Source organism: Castor canadensis, chromosome 18 (assembly GCF_047511655.1).
Source record: "Castor canadensis chromosome 18, mCasCan1.hap1v2, whole genome shotgun sequence".
Classification (NCBI taxonomy): domain Eukaryota; kingdom Metazoa; phylum Chordata; class Mammalia; order Rodentia; family Castoridae; genus Castor; species Castor canadensis.
In genome coordinates this window covers 8,234,476-8,254,608 of record NC_133403.1, presented here as the reverse complement: position 1 = coordinate 8,254,608, position 20,133 = coordinate 8,234,476, and the positions used below count along the sequence as shown (strand labels likewise).

Sequence of the window (20,133 nt, the reverse complement as noted above, 5' to 3'; positions counted from 1 at the left end):
CCTTAGCACTCATCTGGCCCTGCAGGCTTTGTTTGCTCAGATTTCTCCTGTGTGTGAGCCTCTGCTAACAGGCTTTCCCCTTTCCAAGCACTGGGAAAGGTAACACTGCACCCACGTTCTCAGGCCTGCGTGTTTATTTACAGTTCATGTGGGAGGTGGGTCTTCCTCCCTCTCCTGTGCAGTTCTCCTCCCACCTCCACTTTCACAAGCTTTCCTGCTCCTGATTACTGGGTGGTGCTGCTGCTCCTGCCAGTTGCCATGTTTGCTTACAGCTCATGTGGGAAGTGGGTCTTCCCTCCTCTCCTATGGAGTTTTCCTCCCTCCGCCACTCTCACAAGCTTTCCTGCTCCTGGTTTCTGGGAGTGTCCCTGCTCCCACCAGAGGCTCTCTGGCCTGCCCGGCTTGTTTATTTACAGTCCCGGGAAGGATTCCCTTCCCCCATTATTCTGCACTCAGTGCACCCCACCCTTTTTCCTGCGTGTCTTATTTGTTCTTATTGCTTATTACTCAGTTTCTCTTTTTTTCCCTGGGTGGAGGTCAGTCTGTCCAGGGGGCTATGCTGCTCTGGCCCAGGCTTGTCTGTGAGAGTACCGCAGTACCACAAAGCTTACCTGGTCCGCGTCTTCCCAAGCCATCTGGGCGCCGGTGACTGGACATAAATATTTTAACACTAACTGCTATTAAATCCATGGAGTTCTTAATAAACAAAACTCATTAAGCCATCATCCAAATGAGGTACACATCATGAGGACTCCTTAGTCCAGAGTAATGGGGAAATGAATATAAGTGAAAGATGTTCCATTTATACTAATATTTTTATATCAAATATAATATTGAAAAAATATGAAATTAGGCTAAAGTAACATTAAAATATCAGAGGCAACATAAAATAATATTGTTAGATTGCAATCCCTGGGAATTTTGAACTAGGGAAGCAGGACAGAATTGAAAGAATATTTCCCTAATAACACATTTTCATGAAGAAGATGAGCATCAAAAATTAAGGTGTGAAGGAGAAGATAGTAAGAGTTTCTTTCAACACCGGCACCCAAAAATATGTCAACATATAAGAGCATTGTAGACAGCATTTTTACCAGGTAAAGATCACCTTATCTACAGCTGAAGTTTAAATTTTGAAACATGCTTCCCAAAGGCCATAAGCAACAGTTAGAATCAAACTCAATTGCCAGGTAAAGCTGATATGTAACACCATATGCACTGTGTCTGTAAGTATGGAGGTCATGAGAGTCCTGAAAAGATCATTTTTTCAGGACCAAGTAGCAAGTGTGGAAAAAATGACTCTTTGTTCTGTACAGGGAAATATGTCAGAAAGATGCTTTCCATATCAGGAGGCTCTTCCCTGAGCACTGGATATGAGAGGGGTTGAAAACCTAAAATCTGTGGTCAGCAGAGGGCGCTGCTGAAGTGTTCGTGAAAGGATAGTGCTCTGGGCCAGGCCACACAGGAAAGTACTCCACTGGTTTTTTACATACTCCAACAAGCAGTGTCTTCACTGAAGTGAGACTTTCCCGCACCTATGTCCCCAGCAGTTACATGATCACTGACCTGACTTTCACCCTTGATTCCTAGTCCACTCTCTTTCTCTCATCTAGTGATTGTTCAGGACTGATATGTAGGCAGGCAGACAACAGTCAAACAAAAGGAGTCAATTTACCTGAAGAACCTCAATCAGGAATACTGTGTGCTTGGGGACTAATAATAGAAAATTAAGGAAGTAGAAGGCCCACTACTCCCCCCCAAAAAACCCCCAGAAATCAGTAAGCCCAATTAATGTAGGCTTAATTGTAAAGTCCTGTTTTACATTATTAATGATTAAGTTGATGTTCAAAAGACTTTTTCAATGTATCCCCACTGTCAGTAGGTACAGTGTGGGAAGTACATTGTGTAGGATGTACTATTGGGAGGGGGAAGGTTGAATGAAGGAGATTAAGGTGATGGTATGTGGTTGATGGACTTCATATACCAATATGAAATAGAACTAAGAAACCTCTTGCAATTGCTTTAAATAAGACAGGGAGGGCATTGAGGGGGAGAGACAGGAAATAAAACTCATGTACAATGTAAGTCTAATTGGAATTGCCACTATGAATCTTCCCCTGTATAATGACTATATCCTAATAAAAAAACTTTAAAAAATATAAAGTTTTTCCGATGCCCTAAAATAAATTTATTTGAAACTGACAATGAATGTTTTTGAATGTAGTGAGTTGTGGTGAGCAATTGGACTAAAGCTAAAGGGTCTGGGTTCCTAAAGAAAGACTGTAGCTGGGCATAGCGGCACATACCTGCAATCCCAGCTACTAGAGATGTGGAGGCAGAAGGATCACCTGTTAACTTTAAGCTGGGCAAGGTTAAGGAGACCCTATCTCAAATATAAAATGAAAATAAAGAGCTGGGTTAAATGGCCCAAATGGTATGGCCCTTGACTAGCAAGTGTCAGCCCCTGAGTTCAAAACTGTTCCAGGAATGGGGGCAGGAGTGATACAGGAGAGTAATGGAGGGAATAAATTAAAGTGTGATATACTGTAAGAAATTTTGTAGATGTCACAATGTACTCTCAGTAAACCATTAACAATTAATCCTTTTAAGGTTGAAAAAGAAAAATAAATAAGCAAACAGAAAACTAATTTTTCACTAAAAATAATTAAGTTCCAAAAATTCAAAATTACCTCAATAAGAGTATTAGTTGTCTTTGTGTCACAATAACACAAAAGCAGGAGAACCATTGGGGTGTAGCATTCCTCTTTGTGGACACATCTCCAGTAGACTGAGAACTTCTCACTAGGTTCTACAATTGAACAGACCACCGTGTCTTCCAATACCAAGTTTGTTGGGACAAAGCCTTTACATATGGACCTTTGGACAACACACAAATTACACCAAGTATAGCAGTTTGTTAGGGATTAGAATCTATACTATATTGAAAAAGATGTGGCTTGACCACTAGGGAAATTTGGACAGAAACAGCACTATTCTTTTGATCTTTTGAGAATGGTGAACATGGACTCTGAAGTAAAGGCTGGTATGAAGATTCTGAGGCAAATGTCACATTTCACAATCAAGAACAGAGTCTCAGCATGGGATTTGAAGCAGGTTGGAGAGAATGATGGAGTCTGTGGACTCACTGGAATGAGATTCATCACTAATGCATCCCAGAGTGGGCAGCATCCAGCAGCATGGTCATTGAAGGATAAAAAACACAACCCAGAGGAAGTTATTACCTGGGTCAAGTGGATCCTGGTACTTTAAGATATTCACCCATGTCCAGATTCTCAGTCTTTTCACTGGCTCCAGCTCCTCTTTTCCATGATAATGTTCCCAGAAAAATAAGTGGTCAGATTCATTGTGCGTTGGGGATTTGTGAGAATTTTGCAGAGGTTGCCCAAGGCTCTCTCAGAATCAGAATTCCCTGTTGGTTAACTATAATTCCAAGTTTATTGTTGAAGAAATATGTGACTTAAGATTTTCTTTGTCCTTTTTCAAGACAACATGTCTTAAGTTTTTAAGTATTTAAGTTTAAGTATTTGTCACTTAATTTAGTTGATTTTACAATGAATGTTGAAAACTAATATTGTTAAAGTTTCTTTCCAATTACCATTTCTATTTCTTTCTATATTGCTTTTTTGTACCATTCTCCTTAGCTATTATATTACACATACACCTATTCACATACATAGACATGACATACACAGGAATAAGCATATACAAACACAAATAATTCATGCAAATATATTGTAGCAGATACTTTTAATAATTGTCCATAATATACTTTAAAGTAAATATTTGTGATATGAGATAATGCCTTCAAATATATATCACCTTGACCTTCCTTTCTGATACACAAATTAGGAAGCTGATAAATTACAGGGTGTTTGAAAATGCTTCAGGATATTGACACTGATTTGTTCAGAAAAACTGTTATCTTTTTTTCTGATTGTAAGACACTTGTTTTTCTTTGGTATTATAATGGATGTTGGGAGGAATCTCATAATTTCCTGGTGATCATATTAACATTCTACTGAAAATGTGTAGTTCTTTTAAGCCCTTCCGCATGATCCATGTCTTCTTAGAGCAGAGACAGATGCCATTGGAAGCCTTGTAGTGCTGTTCTATGTGTCTGTACCAAGCCTTGTGGTGATACTGGAGCTCATGAAGATACTTTCAAGGACTGAGTGAGTAGGAGATAGAGTGAGAGTTTCCAGCCTTGCTCTTTAGGGTCCAAGTAGGGTCTCTGTGGAGTAAGGGGAACCTGTTAGTCACCTCCAAATAAAATATGCATTCATTTCTCTTGGAGGAAAGAAAAGTTCACCAGCAGGGAACAGTTTGTTATAAAGTAGATGAACAGGATAGGATATGGATAATGTATCTTTTTTATCTACTCCAGTAGGCCTTATAGACAATGAATTGACCCTGAAGTCAATAAGGGTATGAAGCAGCTGATTTGGTGAAAGGCATCAATCCCCATATTAATGTCTATGTCCCCTTGTAGAAAGTGGTCTGCAATGTTCTACCCGCTGAGTCTTCAAGATCTCTCCCCTGGGACATCAGGTCAAACACTAGTGCAGAAAGAGAGAGGAAACTGATTTGCATGAAGATCCTTCAATGTGTTTGAGCAGCCCTGAAAAGGCCTTGAGAACGTCAAACTCAAGCTGAGGAGTTTGAGAACAACTGGTACTTGTTAAGTTTCCCACCATGGTCAGAATGATGTTTCTTCTTGCTCTCCTCACTTATGGCTCAGGTCGGTGGGACTCACACTCTAGAGGAGATCACATAAAAGCAAGATGTCAGGGTGATGCTTCTCTGCATATCAATAACTGTCTCTCTTGTTTGTTTTAGGGGTGAATTCTCAGACTGTGGTGACCCAGGAGCCATCATTGTCTGTTTCTCCAGGAGGGACAGTAACACTCACCTGTGGCCTTAATTCTGGATCAGTGTCTACAAGTAACTACCCTAGCTGGTATCAGCAGATCCCAGGCCAAGCTCCCTACACGCTTATCTACAACACAAACAACCGGCCCTCTGGGGTCTCTGATCGCTTCTCTGGTGCCATCACAGGGAATAAAGCCTCCCTCACCATCACAGGGGCTAAAATGGAGGATGATGCTGATTATTACTGTGCACTGGATATGGGAAGTTACATTTACACAGTGATCTAAACCCATGGGGAAGTGATACAAAAACTTGTTCATATTCTCAGAATGGATCAGCACAACGATGCAGAAGAGAAGGTGATGGTGTGAGATGGTCAATTCCATCATAGGGAAATGAGGCTCCGGGGCAGTGTCCAGTCCAGAATTTGTGGCCATGCAGTTCATCCTGTCTCTCCCTGTGTATATTGATCTCTCAGTATAGCTCCTCTAATTGCTCCCCACTCTGCTTATGATAATGGAATGGAGTACACCTCCCTCCAAAATGAAAAACAACAGTAAGACTCAGAGATCCCCTCCTTTACCTTCAAGAATCATCTTATTCAAAACCAATTAACATAGTTGCTCATTCATTAACGTGAAACTGAAGATCCAATTAATACCTTATTTCTGTTTGAAATAGAATTTTCATCTCATCGAAAGGCTGTTCCCCTTCTCATTTTGAGTCAGAAACTTGTGATTGTACACAAGAATCTGTATTCACAAGATTCTGAAGGAATTTTATTAACATTCATGTTTGGAGAACACTCTACTTTTAGGATCTGTATGTAAAATGCAGTCAGGCTAACATATCGAACTGATTCAAGAAGAATGATGCAATTAAAAACTTTAGTATAAAATATGGGAGGAATTTCTACAAACAAACTTTATAGCATGTTATCATAAGATCATATGAATATTTTCAGTACTAGTTAAATCTCATGAAGGACTGCCCTCTAGACACTGCTAAAAGCTATTTAGTCACTGGCTGCAGGACACACAAATGAACAGAACACAAGGTTAGACATAGATATGAGCAGATCACTATTGACTTGAATATTGTACTGAGCAAGTGAACATTTAAACGTTTGAGGAAAATTCGTTGGATTTATTCTTCTTTGCACCTAGGAAAAATATATTACATGTTGTTATGTTGAGGTCATACATCATTAGAAGGAAAGGAAATATTATATGGGTACTTCATTTATGTGTACATATCATTGGTATCTTTCATGTATTTTTCAAGAATTCTAGCTTTCTCTTTTGTAATTTAAATACTATTGTAATTGATACAAAAATACAACATGATTATGGGTTGAAATTACCCCAAATATCAAACAAAATCACAGACTGAGATTCATCGAGTTTGTTAGCTACTCTGAAGAAGCTAATTCAGCAGAGGTCCATGCCAGGCTCTGAAAGTGTCTCTTGGCAAACCTTGAGGCTGCTCTTCATTGTACAGAGAAGACATCAGGTGGAATCCATGGACTTCCCAGAGTGACCAGGACAGAGTGGTGTGCACAATATATTCTTGAAAGTATACACCAGATGTACAGTCCCTTGTAGGTACTAGTGTGCAATCAGAACTAGTAGCTGCATAAACCAAGCCTCTGAGCACATAGTTCCTTCAGTGTCTTCAGTTGCTGGATAAATACAAGCATCAGAACAATAATATGAAATATTTTCCTTCAGTTCCTCTTTAATATCCAGTCCATATAGCATACTAGTATTTGAGATGCCTTCATATAATCTGAATCAGATTCTCACACTATAAGAGTTCACCTGAAAAGGAACAAGGTATTTATACCTTGGGAGAATTTTTCTTTCTCTCTCTCTCACATATGGTAAATAAGTATTCCTATATTTATGTGTGCATATAGATATGTGTGTGGGTGTATATATATGTATTATAAACATGCAGGAATATATTATTTTTAACTTCTTAACTTTAAAGAAACTTTTTCTACAGTTTTTAACAATTATTCTACCAAACAACTTATATGTGAGGTGAGGTTTCCATCTTGGATTAATTCTCTCTACAAAACACATTCTAAGGACGGAGGCTCAGAGAAGAAGATAACAAGTTGTTAGATAAGAAAGAGATTTTGGAGAAGGGGGCTACTGGTGAAGACAGACTGGAAAAGACTTGGAGTGGAAAAATCCTGCATACCACAGCTCTGTTGAGTGAGCCCTGTAGTTCTGGTGTTTATTTGAGGGGTCTGCTTCCTGCAGGCAGATCAGATGCTGGGCACCAGGCAAGAGCATCATTCACCTGTTTCCTCCCTTCAGGATCCCCTGGAGGGAGGCCATAGGGTAGCATTTCTTAGATCATCACCATTTGATTTAACACTGTACCCACCCTGAGAATAGGGGCTGTGCCCTTCTGCCTGCTGTGTGATCCTTCATGTGGTCCAACATGTGAAGTTAAGCTGGGATGTATCAGTGCATTGGAGCTCTTGCTATATTCAGGCCCCGAAGCCTTGGGAAATCCCTTCTGTCCTGATTTACATACTCTGAAGGCCCTCAGACATGAGATATCCTCTTAGTATATCTCCATTCCCTCTTGCTCCTGACCCATACTAAATCAGTGACCTGAGGCCAACTGTTGAAATCCCTGTGTTAGTCATCTTTCAGCTGCTATGGAAAAACCACCTTAGAACATTTATTAATAGAGAAAGATTTATTTTGTTTCATTGTTTCAGAGTCTTCTCTCCATGGTCACTTGATCCTGTTGCCTTGGGCTCAGTGCCAAAGGTATAAAACGTGATGGCAAGCAAATGCAAAAGAAACGGATTAAATAATGGCAAGCATCTAATTTCTTCTACAGGATCACACCATCAAAGACCTAATCTGCCATGTAACCCAGCTCCTAAAAGTTCTTCTATGTTCCAGTAACTCCACAACCTGGTGATCAAGTTGTTAGTATATGGGCCTTTAGGGAACAATTAACACAAACTTTCCCTGAGAAGAATGGGGAAAAGATAACAAGTGTCCCCAAGATTAATTTCATTTCTCTCTCAAAACTTTACTTGATATCTAAATTGATATAGAATTATGCCAGAATTCAGAGAATACTTCTATTCTCTTTTCTATTTTGAAATCTAATCAGTGAGTTGGACCCAATAACAGGGCCTAATAGTAATGGGAGAATATTTTGGCCTGTCTTGGAAAAATAGAAGAAACAGAAGTTCCCCTTGCACTGAATGGGGTGACTATTCTGTCTCACCTCTGAATGTCCTGCATTTCTGTCTCCCATGGAATGTCCACCATGGAAAGTGAGTTCCCAGGATTGAACTCTACTCCACAATGTGAGATTAACAGGTAATTTTAAGTGGTCAGGGGCTGTGTGGGGACATGAGATTAAGTTCATTGTGTTTGGTAACTTCCCTGCTCCGTCCCATTAGACAGCATAAAGTGGACAGTAAGGCATTCCTAATATGCCTGTGCCTCAAAAGGAAGGGGTGATGCTGCCTTTCTCAACCTCTGCATTGGTGAACATGTCTTCCTTGAGCATCTCTGTGAGCCAGGAAGAGTGAGGATGATTATCATTCTCTATCATGGGGCACTTAACAACAATGCTCACATTATTTCCAAACCAGCAGGGAAGTGAGAGAAGAGCTGAATGACATGGCACCCAAGCCTTGGCTAAGTCACGTGACTAGCCTTGTTTGTTTTGTCAGAATTCAGGTTTCAGAGGCACTACAGGAAACTGCACAATAGGCCTCATCTTATCAAATCTTTACTAAAATTTCATCATTTGCAACAACACATTTTGTATTTTATCACAATGATCAGAAATTCTAGATTGTAGGATCAGCAACTGTGAAATTGGGTCCATGATGTGTCAGAAGAGAGCAAGAAAAAGAGCATCCATAGTGACTGCCTGAGGACAACCAGGTGTCAAGCACTGTGTCCAACCATATCAGACAGTGAACACCTACTTTGTGCCAGCCCCAGCTATCAGTCTGCAGAGTACTATCTGAACAAAAAAGAAAAGATTTTGTGCTTATGGATATGACACTTTTTTGAAGAAAGAAGGAAATCATGTAAATATATCTCCAGCAAAAAGATGCTATGACAGAGTAAAGAGAAAATTGCATAGGATACTCCAAAAATTGAAAAGAAAGAGTAAGAATCTGAATTTAAGCTCATGAAGAAAAGTTCAAATGCTACAGAGTAGATGAAAAGAGTAGGGGGAGATGTAGGAACTAGGCTACTGGAAGAATTCAGGTTCAGCATGTTTTTGTGGGAAGGAGGCACTGACATTACGTTAAAGAAGAGTTCAAGGATGTTTTAGGAAGTGGGTGTATGAGAATATATGGCCCCAGAGGGAAAGAATTCACAGGCAGGTGTTGGATTGAAACCCTGTGCTGACTTAGGCATTTTCTATGTCTGGACTCCTATGTTTAAACATAGCTGTGATAGAAATATCCACAACACTCTCAAAACTTGCTCAATGATGCCACAGGATTTTTCCCACCCAGTGGAAATTGGAGTATCCCCATCTCAGGTTTATTGGATATATCCATCTAAGAAATGTTAGCCCCAACATCACTCCCTACACAAAGCACAACACCACTCATCTAGGAAAAATAATCTAAAATTTATAGTTACCATGAGATGATAAAAGCAGAAAGAGTGTTCATGAATGTCTCATCTACTCAGAAGGATGAATGGAAGAGAAGTCTCAAGTCATTACAGCCAGGGCTCAGCTTACCACACTTTCCTGGTGTCCTTTCTTCATCTGTCTTCTCAGGTGAGGACCAAACCCAGTGACTCTGCATAAGATCCTCTGAACCTTTCACACACCCCATATTGAGCCTCTTCTCCCATCACACAAGCTGTTCCCTAGCTCACAACATGTTCTTTGCTGGGATTCTCCCATTCATGAGTTCTGCTCACAGAGAAGTTGTCACAGTACCCTCCTCTGTGCTGGGCAGGGTGACAGTAAGCCTTACTCTAGATGCACTCTGATTCAGCCCCTAAGGGCACAAGTACATCTATTGTGAACCCTGAGCAGATTTCCCTGAATCCACCACATTGGACTCTCCTCAGCTTCCTACCTGGGGCATCTGTCATTACCCAGTACTGTATAACATGCTCAGTACTGTTTAAATAATATATATCTCCTTGTTTCTCATACCCTATCAATTCTTGTAAAGCGATAACCCTAATATTCACCGATAGCACATTATTTAATAAAGGAAAGGGAACTTGAGCAATGGAGGATCCACAAGGAAAATATGTCATGATAAAACTCCATGATTGAGAAAAAGAAATATTTGAGCTACAAGGAAGTTCACACTTCAAACACAGTAGAAATTGTTGGTGCACATCTGGGTGCATTTCAGTGCAAAAGAAAGAGAAGAATGAAAGTGTATTTTTGTTTGAAAATGAGCACACAACTCTTATAAAGTAAACAAATATGAAACATAAAATAGTTTTCATTTTGATACATTATGAGGAGAATGATATAGTGGAAAATACTGGTCAAAACACATTTATAAATATACTATCATTTTTGAGGTTGGAAAGACTTTTAAAAATAAATTTCAGAGTGTCAGAAACACTGGCCAATATCCTTCATGGATAATAACCATAAAACTTTCATGTTTGTCACCTTCATCCTGATCAGAGAGAAATTTTCACAATAGAGACCTCATGAGTCCTGGCCAATAAACATTAAATTTGGTTCTAGAAAGATTTCCCCTCTCAGCAGTCTAAGGACAGCATAAAGATGAAGACACTTGAGGTATGTGGGATGCCACAGTGAGACCTCCCTGCCTACTTTGAAGCAGAGTCCGTTAAGATATCACTGGGAAAGAAGGTCTGACTCTGAGTGCCAGTGCTCACCATATGACATGATCAAGTGCCTGCACTTGAACACCTCATGGAGCCCATTATTGAGGTGCTGGAGATGATGAGAGCTGGAATGAGCCACATGGCCCTGCCTGATGCCTGTGCTCAGGAATCACTAATTCAACTCACTTGACTCATTCCACCACAAGCTTCCAACCACATGCTTCTATAGCTATAGCACTGTGATATCTTTGGGAGCAGGTTTCTGTTTAGGGCCCAGAGTGTGAGTAAAATGCTTAAGGATCCTCATTAGTACAAATGGACAAATGCCCTTTCAGAGAATGAAAAGGGCAAGGGAGCACCTCTCATCTCTAGGTCATAGAAGGCAGGAATCATGGATGGCCTCCACCTGTCCTCCTCTGTTAGTCCAGCTCCCCAATTATTGCACAGGGGCCTAGATGTGGGGTATTGGTAGGGCCTGGAAAGAACATGAGCTCTGGTTTCTCCTGTGAATTCCACAAATCAATATACTTGTACATTTCCCACTTCCATTATCTTTGGCACCATCTCTGCTGAATCAGCCACCCTCAGAATCTGGGAACCCTGGAGAGACAGTCACAGTCTCCTGTGCTTGAAGCAGCAGCAACTTCTGTGGAAGTTACGTGCATTGATACTAACAGTTCTAGGGAACATCCCACAAACTCATTATAGCAATAGGTACAGACCCTCAGCTTCCATGATTGCTTCTTTGGCTTCAAGTCTGGCAGTTTGGCCAGTCTAACCATCACTGGACTCCAGTGATGAGGTCAATAATGACTATGATGCAGCCTCAAAGCTCATATAGTGTTTCAGGTCCATGGGAAAATAAAGAATCCTTCTTCTTTTATGACTGATTTGACTCTGTAAACTTCTTTTGGCACCCTTTTGGGCTTTGGTGAATTGTACTTGATCTTACAGAAGAAATCCCATGGCATTCAGGACCCCAGGTGCATCTGGTTTTTGAGGCTTTTATGCTATAATAGATTATTATTGTTATGATCTTATTTCTTACTCCGTCAGTATATACATAAGTATAATTGTACCTGCATTACATGGATTTTGCCACTGATGTTGAAAGAAATCAATTTATGAGGTACATTCAGGTGTATCTCTTCAATGTAAAACCTGCTTATTTCACAAAAATAATGCAAAGCATCATTCCCACATTACTGTTTGGTTGGGATGCTATTGAAATGCATTTCAGTTCTTTGGGAATTAGAAGAATGAAAAGTGTAGTGTAGCCCAAAGCATTTTCTAATCTGCTGCATGTCGTCTCCCCAGAGCCTACAGAGGAGATGCCTTCGGATGTTTTCCTATGTGGTTCTGTGCTTGTGAAGTGCTGAGTTCTGCTGTGTCCAGTTTATTAATCCCTCCAGACAGCAGTGATTACATTGTGCTGGGAGAGGCCATTTTAGAGAAAGTTACCTAATGGATGCACAAATTATTTTGAGGATTATGTTTTCAGATAATATTTCAAGATCTGCTTCCAAGGAATTGTGTGATAGTAAAACTTGATACATAGGATATTAGGGTTCACTATCCTGAAAGGGATTGTCCATGCCTGGCCCACGTCAAGAATGTAAGAAAAGCAAGAAAGAATTTCATTTGGGGTGACCCAGGTAGATATATTGTGCCTAGCAGTTTAGGTCTGTTCAATGTGTGTGTCCTGTATAGTCATCAGAATAATGACTAAGTTACCAGAATTATGCAAAGAGGCAATTAGAATTGCATAATGCATGGTATTGGAAAAGGCCAGAGGTCCCAGCAAAATAGACGTGAAACATAAAGAGGGGACTGAAAGTTGCAACATACCGACCAATTCAACAGGGTTGAGAGAGTGAACAAAGACATGATGTGTTAGGAACTGGAATGTAAATGGGCATGGAGCTACCCTGAGAATCATGGGGAAGATAATATGAGTAACCATGTCAGTGTCCTCTGCCCATGTTCACTGTTCCAGCTTCTCCTTCTGAGATTCTTGGGGAGGTGGGACTAGCTGACTGCCGTTGTCCCATTGTCTTTCCAAAAACACCAAAACAGCTTCTCACTCTGTGCTCACACAGGAATGGCACAGTCCAGTGAAGAACAGGTGAGTCCTGGTAGGATATGGCTGTGTAGAGACAAGAGGTTAAATTGCATTATGCATGGGCATTGCCTACATCCATTCTTTTTTTATTTTTTGTGAACTGGGATTTGAATTCAGGGCTTACACCTTGAGCTATTCCACAAGCTCTTTTTTGTGAAGGGCTTATCTGAGATGGGGGTCTCTCAAATTATTTGCCCGGGATGGCTTTCAACTGCAATCTTCCTGATCTCTGCCTCCTGAGTGGCTAGGATTACAGGCATAAGCCACCAGCACCCAGATACATCCATTCTTTTATGAAAGTAAAGTAGAAAGTGCAGAAGCTAAAACGTGCATGTCTGGGTGGAAGGCAACTGTGCACTATCACTAGGCATCTGTTATACAGATCTACCTAAAAGACACCACATGACTTTGGCCTGGAACCATGTATCCCTTATTCACTGGGGCCTGGAAAGTATGTTCTCCTAGGATCCTGGAAAATATGAAACAACCCATCACCAGGGTCTGTGCCCTCCCAGGATCAGTTTTCCAAGCATGTTTCATATTCCAGACCCATAATTGAGCTTCTATATTCAGGTTAGATTCTGGTTTGTATGATGAGTTCCTTCCTGACCTCTCACTGCTGTTGTGAATAAGAGAGGCTTGGGAAGCTCAGTCTTCCCAGGTGAGGAGCCTCACTATGTAGACCTATATAGAATTTTCCAGTGAGATATGATTCCTTCTTTCTCTTCTTTCTATTTACTGCATAGATGACTGAAAACTGGTTTTGGTTCTGAGGATGAAAGTATAGCTTACAATAAACATGTTTCTCTCAACTAAATTATCTCCTTAATTGTATTTTCCCCTGACATTCACATTCTGGGGCTCAGTCTGTGCTGACTCAATCATCTTTGGCTTACTGACCTGTGGGGCAGAGTCACAATCTCCCTTACTGGAAGCAGAAGCATTGCTGGGAATAGGGATGAACCCTGGTAGCAGCAACTTTATGGTAATGACCCAATTTCCTCCATATCATACTAGGACTAGACCCTGAAGGACAATGACTAGAGTTTTCATATTCCAGGTCAGTGAGCACAGCCTCCCTCAATATATTATGGCTATAGGCTGATTAATACACCATTACTTAGGAAAGCATATTTGCTCACATAGTGTTCCATGCCACTGAGGAAGTCAGACAAAACCTGCTTGTTAGTGATTTGGCTTTCTTCTGCAGCATCATATCTTGGAAAAGACAACTGATAAAATGATTTTCGTATCAAAAGTCAGGATTTGGAGCACAATACAGTGAACGTGTTCTGCTGCATATGGCCACATCACCCCAGATTGGAACCCTAATACACTCCTCTTCAACCTCACATGATGATTTTTCTCATTGTGATGAAACAGTCCTAGATGCCAAGGTGGAATGCCCTGATATTGAGAAAATGATGTGTCAGGACAGAATGAGTGTAGGCAGAGGAATCTTTGGAGGTTTATAAGAAAGAATCTGTTTTAAGTTTATAAATGAACATTCAGATGCTGCACTAAAGATGTAAAAAGCAGAAGGGGAGATGAAAGCAGTGTGACAAGCTAGGTTACCTGAAGAGAACAGATTCAGCGGATTTTTGGGGAAGTCTGCCTGATGCCTGAGACAGATAAAGAGGGTTCGTGGTTGGCTTGTGGAGCTAGATGGGGTCTCAGTGAGCTAACATCCTGGGGAAAGAGTTCATTGACAATGGTGCTGGGTCCAGACCTAGATCTCCTTGCTATGATTAAAATGTTTAGCAAGTCTAAAACCTTGCTCAAGGAAGACACAGTAATATTTCCCATCTAATGACAACTGGAGAAACTATGTGACATGATTAACATATCCTTTAACCAAAAATGACATCTCTAATATCAGTCTCAGATCTAGGGACACTTGCACTCACCTAGGACAAATTGGTTGAAAGTCAATAGGATCAGGAGAAGAATATCACAGAAAAATGCTCATGAAACCTCCTATTACCATTTGGAGTGAGGAATGAGAAGTGTCAGAATGCAAACCAGTGGCTCAGCTCCCAAAATCTCCCAGTGCCACTTATCAATTCTTTCCTTATGCAAAGCCAAAACCAAAAGACTCAGCACAAACACTTCTTCACAAGAGATAAGAAAATCCAGTGATAACATCAAAACAAAAGGATTGTCATCATAGAGCAAGGTCAGTTTGGGGGTAGGTGCATACTGACACCAAAGAGAGAGGGTATCATTTAAGTGCATGAAGAAAAGACTCTTGGATAAAAAGAAAATCATCACGAGAAAGGGAGATGGAAGGAAGTATTTTTTCTAGGAGATCAGATTCAACATATTTTTCTGGAAAAGAGGTACTGAGTCATGGGCTCAAGGCTTCAAGTTTAGCCTTAGGAAGAGGAAAGGATGGGAGGGAGCTATCCTGCTGTGGGAAAAGTTCACAGAAAGTGTCTTGGGCTGAAACCCTGAGCTCATTACCATGATGGAAACCTTGACAACAGTCTGGATCTTGACTCACTGAAACTATAGTAATTATCCTCTCCAATGCCAAGTGGGAAATTTCTCTCTGAGTTTTATTTGAACTATACCTTCTCAAAGACAAGCCAACCACAGCATCTCCAAAATAAGCAAAACCAGCTCTTCTCCAGGACACATTAATCTGAAATTCAATATCCCCAAAGAAAGTCAGAAAATAGAAAAAATCTGTTCACAATTTATATCCAAAACAGATTCAGCATTCTCCACCTGATGGTTTCTGGCCAAAGCAATGTAGATCACTCACTAAGCTGGGTCTGACTCTGAGTCAGCTGTGACACAGCTCCATTGGGATAAAAATCCAGTTATTGAGATTCATAAATGCACTCACACTTGTTTACCTGAATTGGATTTTCCTTATCACTTTTCCATCTTGGGTGCTATGCCCTTATCCTGTAATTATCATACATTCAATGCTAGAGCCACTTCACCTCAATTTCCCTTCAATTTTCAGCCCCATTACCCTCTTATGATTACACTAACTGCTCTTCTGCAATATGTTGTTTTATAAAAGGCAAGCATCTCTGCAAAAAAAGTCAGGATCAACAGAAATAAATCTGTAGCATCTCTTGAGAAACAATCCAGAACCTAAGAAAAGAACCTCTGATTCTAAAGGGAATCTACACTTCAGAGAAAATAGACATGACTAGTGCTTCTCTCTGGGGGTATCTAACTAGAAAATCTTTAAAAATCAGAATAAAAATTTAAAAACTTCACTCTTGATAGGGATTGCATTAAACATGTAGATTGCTTTCGGTAGTATTGCCATTTTTTACTATGTTGATTCTATATACTTCGTATCTATTATTTCCTGATGGGGAAACAGTTCTCCTTCATTGCCTTTTCTCCTTCATTCCCCACATCATATCCTGAAGTACATGGCTTGAGCCCACCTGTGTGCCAGCCCCAGTAAACTCTATAGATCTTAGCCCAGGTTTCAGCAAGGCAATTTTCCTGGACCCCTAAGCCACTGGCCACCATGCTTATTCATATTTGTGAATACTCCATACTTCAGAACACATTCTCTGTGATCAAGGTGTTTTTTCTCTGTTTCATCACTGGTATCTACTTTGTGAACTTCTCTTTTTCCTCACATGAACACTGCATTCATTTCCTCTGCTCCTGTGATCTTTCTGATCCTGTAATCCCCATGAGCACACAGACCATTATCTTCAATCTGGTGAGTTCATATGGGGCTACTCTACTTTTTCTCTTTTCAATTGTGAAGGTTATGGATGTTGTCTGTATCAAACCAACTGCTGCCTCAACACTCACAGTTCCTAAAGCAATGATGAGGTTATCTGACTTAGCCTAGTAAATTCACTGCCTAACAGAGAATTCAAATGAGATAGCTGTTTAATACATATTTAGAAAATACACATCCACCTCAAACTACATTCTCCACCATATAATGCCCTAGGGTGGACCTAAGTTAGGGAGATTCCTATCCCTGATCACAGCATGAAATCAGAGAGAGAAAATCTCCAGAAGAGAACCCATGGGAAAGAGGATTCATAACAGCCTCATTCTAGTGTGAGATAATGTTCAGCCTGCAGCAATCCCTGCTCATTAAAAATTCAGGAAATGATAGGAAAATTCATGCTCAAAAGCATCCCCAACATCACAGGGGAAAAAGCTAAAGGGAACACTTGATGCGGGTACATTTGTAAAAAAAATCATTGATAATAAATTAAATTGAATAATATTCCTGGTATACACATATGTCACAAAAATCATTAAAAGTACTTGTAAGAAATACACAAGATTGGCATGCAAACGAAAACAAAACATTTAAATTATTGTGCCTTAAAAGTGAACATTTAATTTAAAAAAACATTGGTTATTTGAGCATGAGTGTTGATTATATTAATTTGTTGGATGTACTTACATTTGAATTCAGAGCCTCTACCTGCGAGGCAGGTGCTCTACCACATTGGCCACGCTTCCAGCCACTTCTGTTTTAGGTTATTTTTGTCAGGTAAGTTCTCTCATTTTTGCACCAGCCAGTTTCAGACCATTACCCTCCTACTTAGGTCTCTATACAAGTGGTATTACAGGCATCAGCCAAAAAGCTTAGCTTCTTTGTTCAATTTGGTTCTTCCTAATTTTTGCCCAGGCTGGACTCTAATCACAATCCTCCTGATCTCTGTCTCCTTTGTTGCTGGCAAATGAGAAGTTAGCCACACATCCTATGTTGCCCCTCTTGGGGAAAGTAGAATATTTGCCTTCCTTTCCCATGAAATAGAGCTCATTTTCTCTATGAAATTCATCACCTCCAATAACAAAATTGGAACCAGAATGTTTGAAACAGAATAGTAGGCCTTGCTGCATATGAATAGATAAAACCATGTAAATGAATAGTAGACATAAGACGTTGTGCAGGTACCACTAAATTGTGGTTAGAATTTCAAGAACACTGGGTTAGAAAAAACAGAAACCTGATCACCAAGACAAGCTCAGGAGTGACTTGTCTCCTCCATCCACCACAGGGCACTGTGGCCTAAGCACTTACTTGGTTTTGCCTAGATACTTTTTTCTTTCTTTTTTTTGAGAATATATTCTTTATACTGGGGGGATTCCTAGTGACACTTCCAATTAGACTTGTATTGTACATTAGTTACATCTCATCTGGAGTCCAAGATAACATTGAAGGAAGGAGGAGGATCATGAACTGCCTCAGCCTGAAAAGATTTGTATGGAGACTCTCCACTCTAAAGATCAGAGGAACATATAAAAAGAGTTGATTGGCTGCAGCCTGCCCGTGTGCTTCAGGAAGCAGAGTCTGTGGTGTGTCCACCATGGCCTGGGTTCCATTTGTGCTCACCTTTCCTGCTCAGTGCACAGGTGATTGCTCTAGAATCTTCTGGGAGGGCATCTGAATGTCACTAGTTGGGATGATATTCTCTCTTCCTTCCTACAAAGAAGTCCTGTGAAATCTTCATTAATTTATGTCTCATTCCCTCCTTGCAGGCTCTTAGGCTGAGGTTGTATTCACTCAGCCCCAGTCTGTGTCAGGGTATCCTGGTCAGACAATAAGCATCTCCTGTACCCTCAGCAGTGGCAGCATCGACAACAACTATGCATCTTGGTACCAACAGCACACAGGAAGTTCCCCCAAGATGCTCATCTACAAGTATAATGAAAGACCCATTGGGGTTCCAAACCGATCTCTGGATCCAAAGACAGCTCCTCCAACTCTGCCTCCCTGACCATCTCTGAGCTGCAGCCTGAGGATGAAGCTTATTACCACTGTCTGTCTGGTTATGTCAGCTATTTCACACAGAGCTCAAGACCTAGGAGGAAGTGAGAAATAAACTGCCAAGAACATCTCAACCCTGTGTCTACCTTCAACCCAGGGAGAGATATTCTTTCAAGTTTTGTGCTTGAATGTAAGATTTGGAATATATGTCCAATTGTTCCTATACGTTCCCATATATAAATTTGTTTTCTTATTTCCTGATGAATATCCTCCTAATCCCTTTGCAATCACTTCAGAAAACAGATTTATTCAAAGGAAAATTTAACGGTGTTGGCTGGGCCATTCCTTGTGGTGGAGGACATTTCATGCTTTGTAATTTGTTTAAAAACATGTTGGGCTTCCATGTATCAGAAGTGTTGTACTCTCGAAGTTGTGACTTTCACCCCCCAAATCTCCATATGTTGCTAAAGATAGCAAGATGAATAAATCATCCCAGTTTGAGAGGTATTGGATTATGAAAGAGTGTGTTCTGAGTTCTCAGAAATCCCAAAGTTTAGAATCCATTAGCTCAATGTAAAACTAATTGTCATTCTCTGCTTCTACTTTCTGGTGAATTATACAAAATGGTTTCATACAGCACCAATGATTGGTTTGATGGATGAATAATATACAAAGAAGCATGAATATGTCCAAATATATGGAATCCACCCACAGTAAGTGTGTGGAGTACAAATTTTCACCAGATGATGTATGATTAAGTTTTTAATCTTTATTCAAGACTATGAATATATAACATATTCATTTTTGCTTGATTAACCCAGAAAAGTTGATGTGACATATTTCAATTCCTGAAATTAAATAATTGCCAAACTAATAACTATAGCCAGCAAAGCTCTATTTCATAAATGAATGAGTAATAACTACATTCTATGATAAATACCAACTAGCAGGATTCATGACCAATAAGCCAGCATTGCAAAAGATGCTTAACAGAATCTGCACACCAAATGTGAGGATAAACACATCCACAATAATATGTAAAAAATAAATCTCACTCTAAGTGTAGATAACCAAGTAAGTATTAGGAAAAGTCAAACATTACAAAAATTATTATTATTATAAGATAATGATCAATAATAACAATTTTAAATATTGATTAAAAATAATGATCTTAATTATGCAAATTAAAGGTACACAGAACAGATTGAATTAAAAAACAAGACCTGAAACTTTGCTGTCAGCAAAATACACACCTGTGGAGCAGATGGTTTTAGCAAACAAGATTCAGTCCCACCAATATCCACTGTGGAAATGAATATGGAGGTTCCTTTAAAAACTAAAGATCAAATTACAATATCATCCTGCTATAACCCACCTCCTATATATCTGAAATGATGAAAGTCAACACAATATCAAGGTACATGTACACCCAGGAATGTAAGAGCAGTATTGAACAATATCTAAAATATTAAATCAGCCAAGGTACTCATCAGCTGATGATGGATAAAGAAATTATGGTATATATTCACAATGGAATATTACTCAGTCAAAAGGAAGAAAGA

At 39.9% G+C, this 20,133-nt stretch overlaps 1 gene segment (V, D, J or C); it reads left to right on the top strand.

The window, feature by feature from the left end:
• The first annotated feature begins 4,634 nt into the window (after nt 1-4,634).
• Nucleotides 4,635-5,192, top strand: LOC141418788 (immunoglobulin lambda variable 8-61-like). The segment is given in 2 exon segments: nt 4,635-4,759; nt 4,858-5,192. Coding segments are annotated over 2 exon segments (366 nt in total).
• Nucleotides 5,193-20,133: the final 14,941 nt, after the last annotated feature.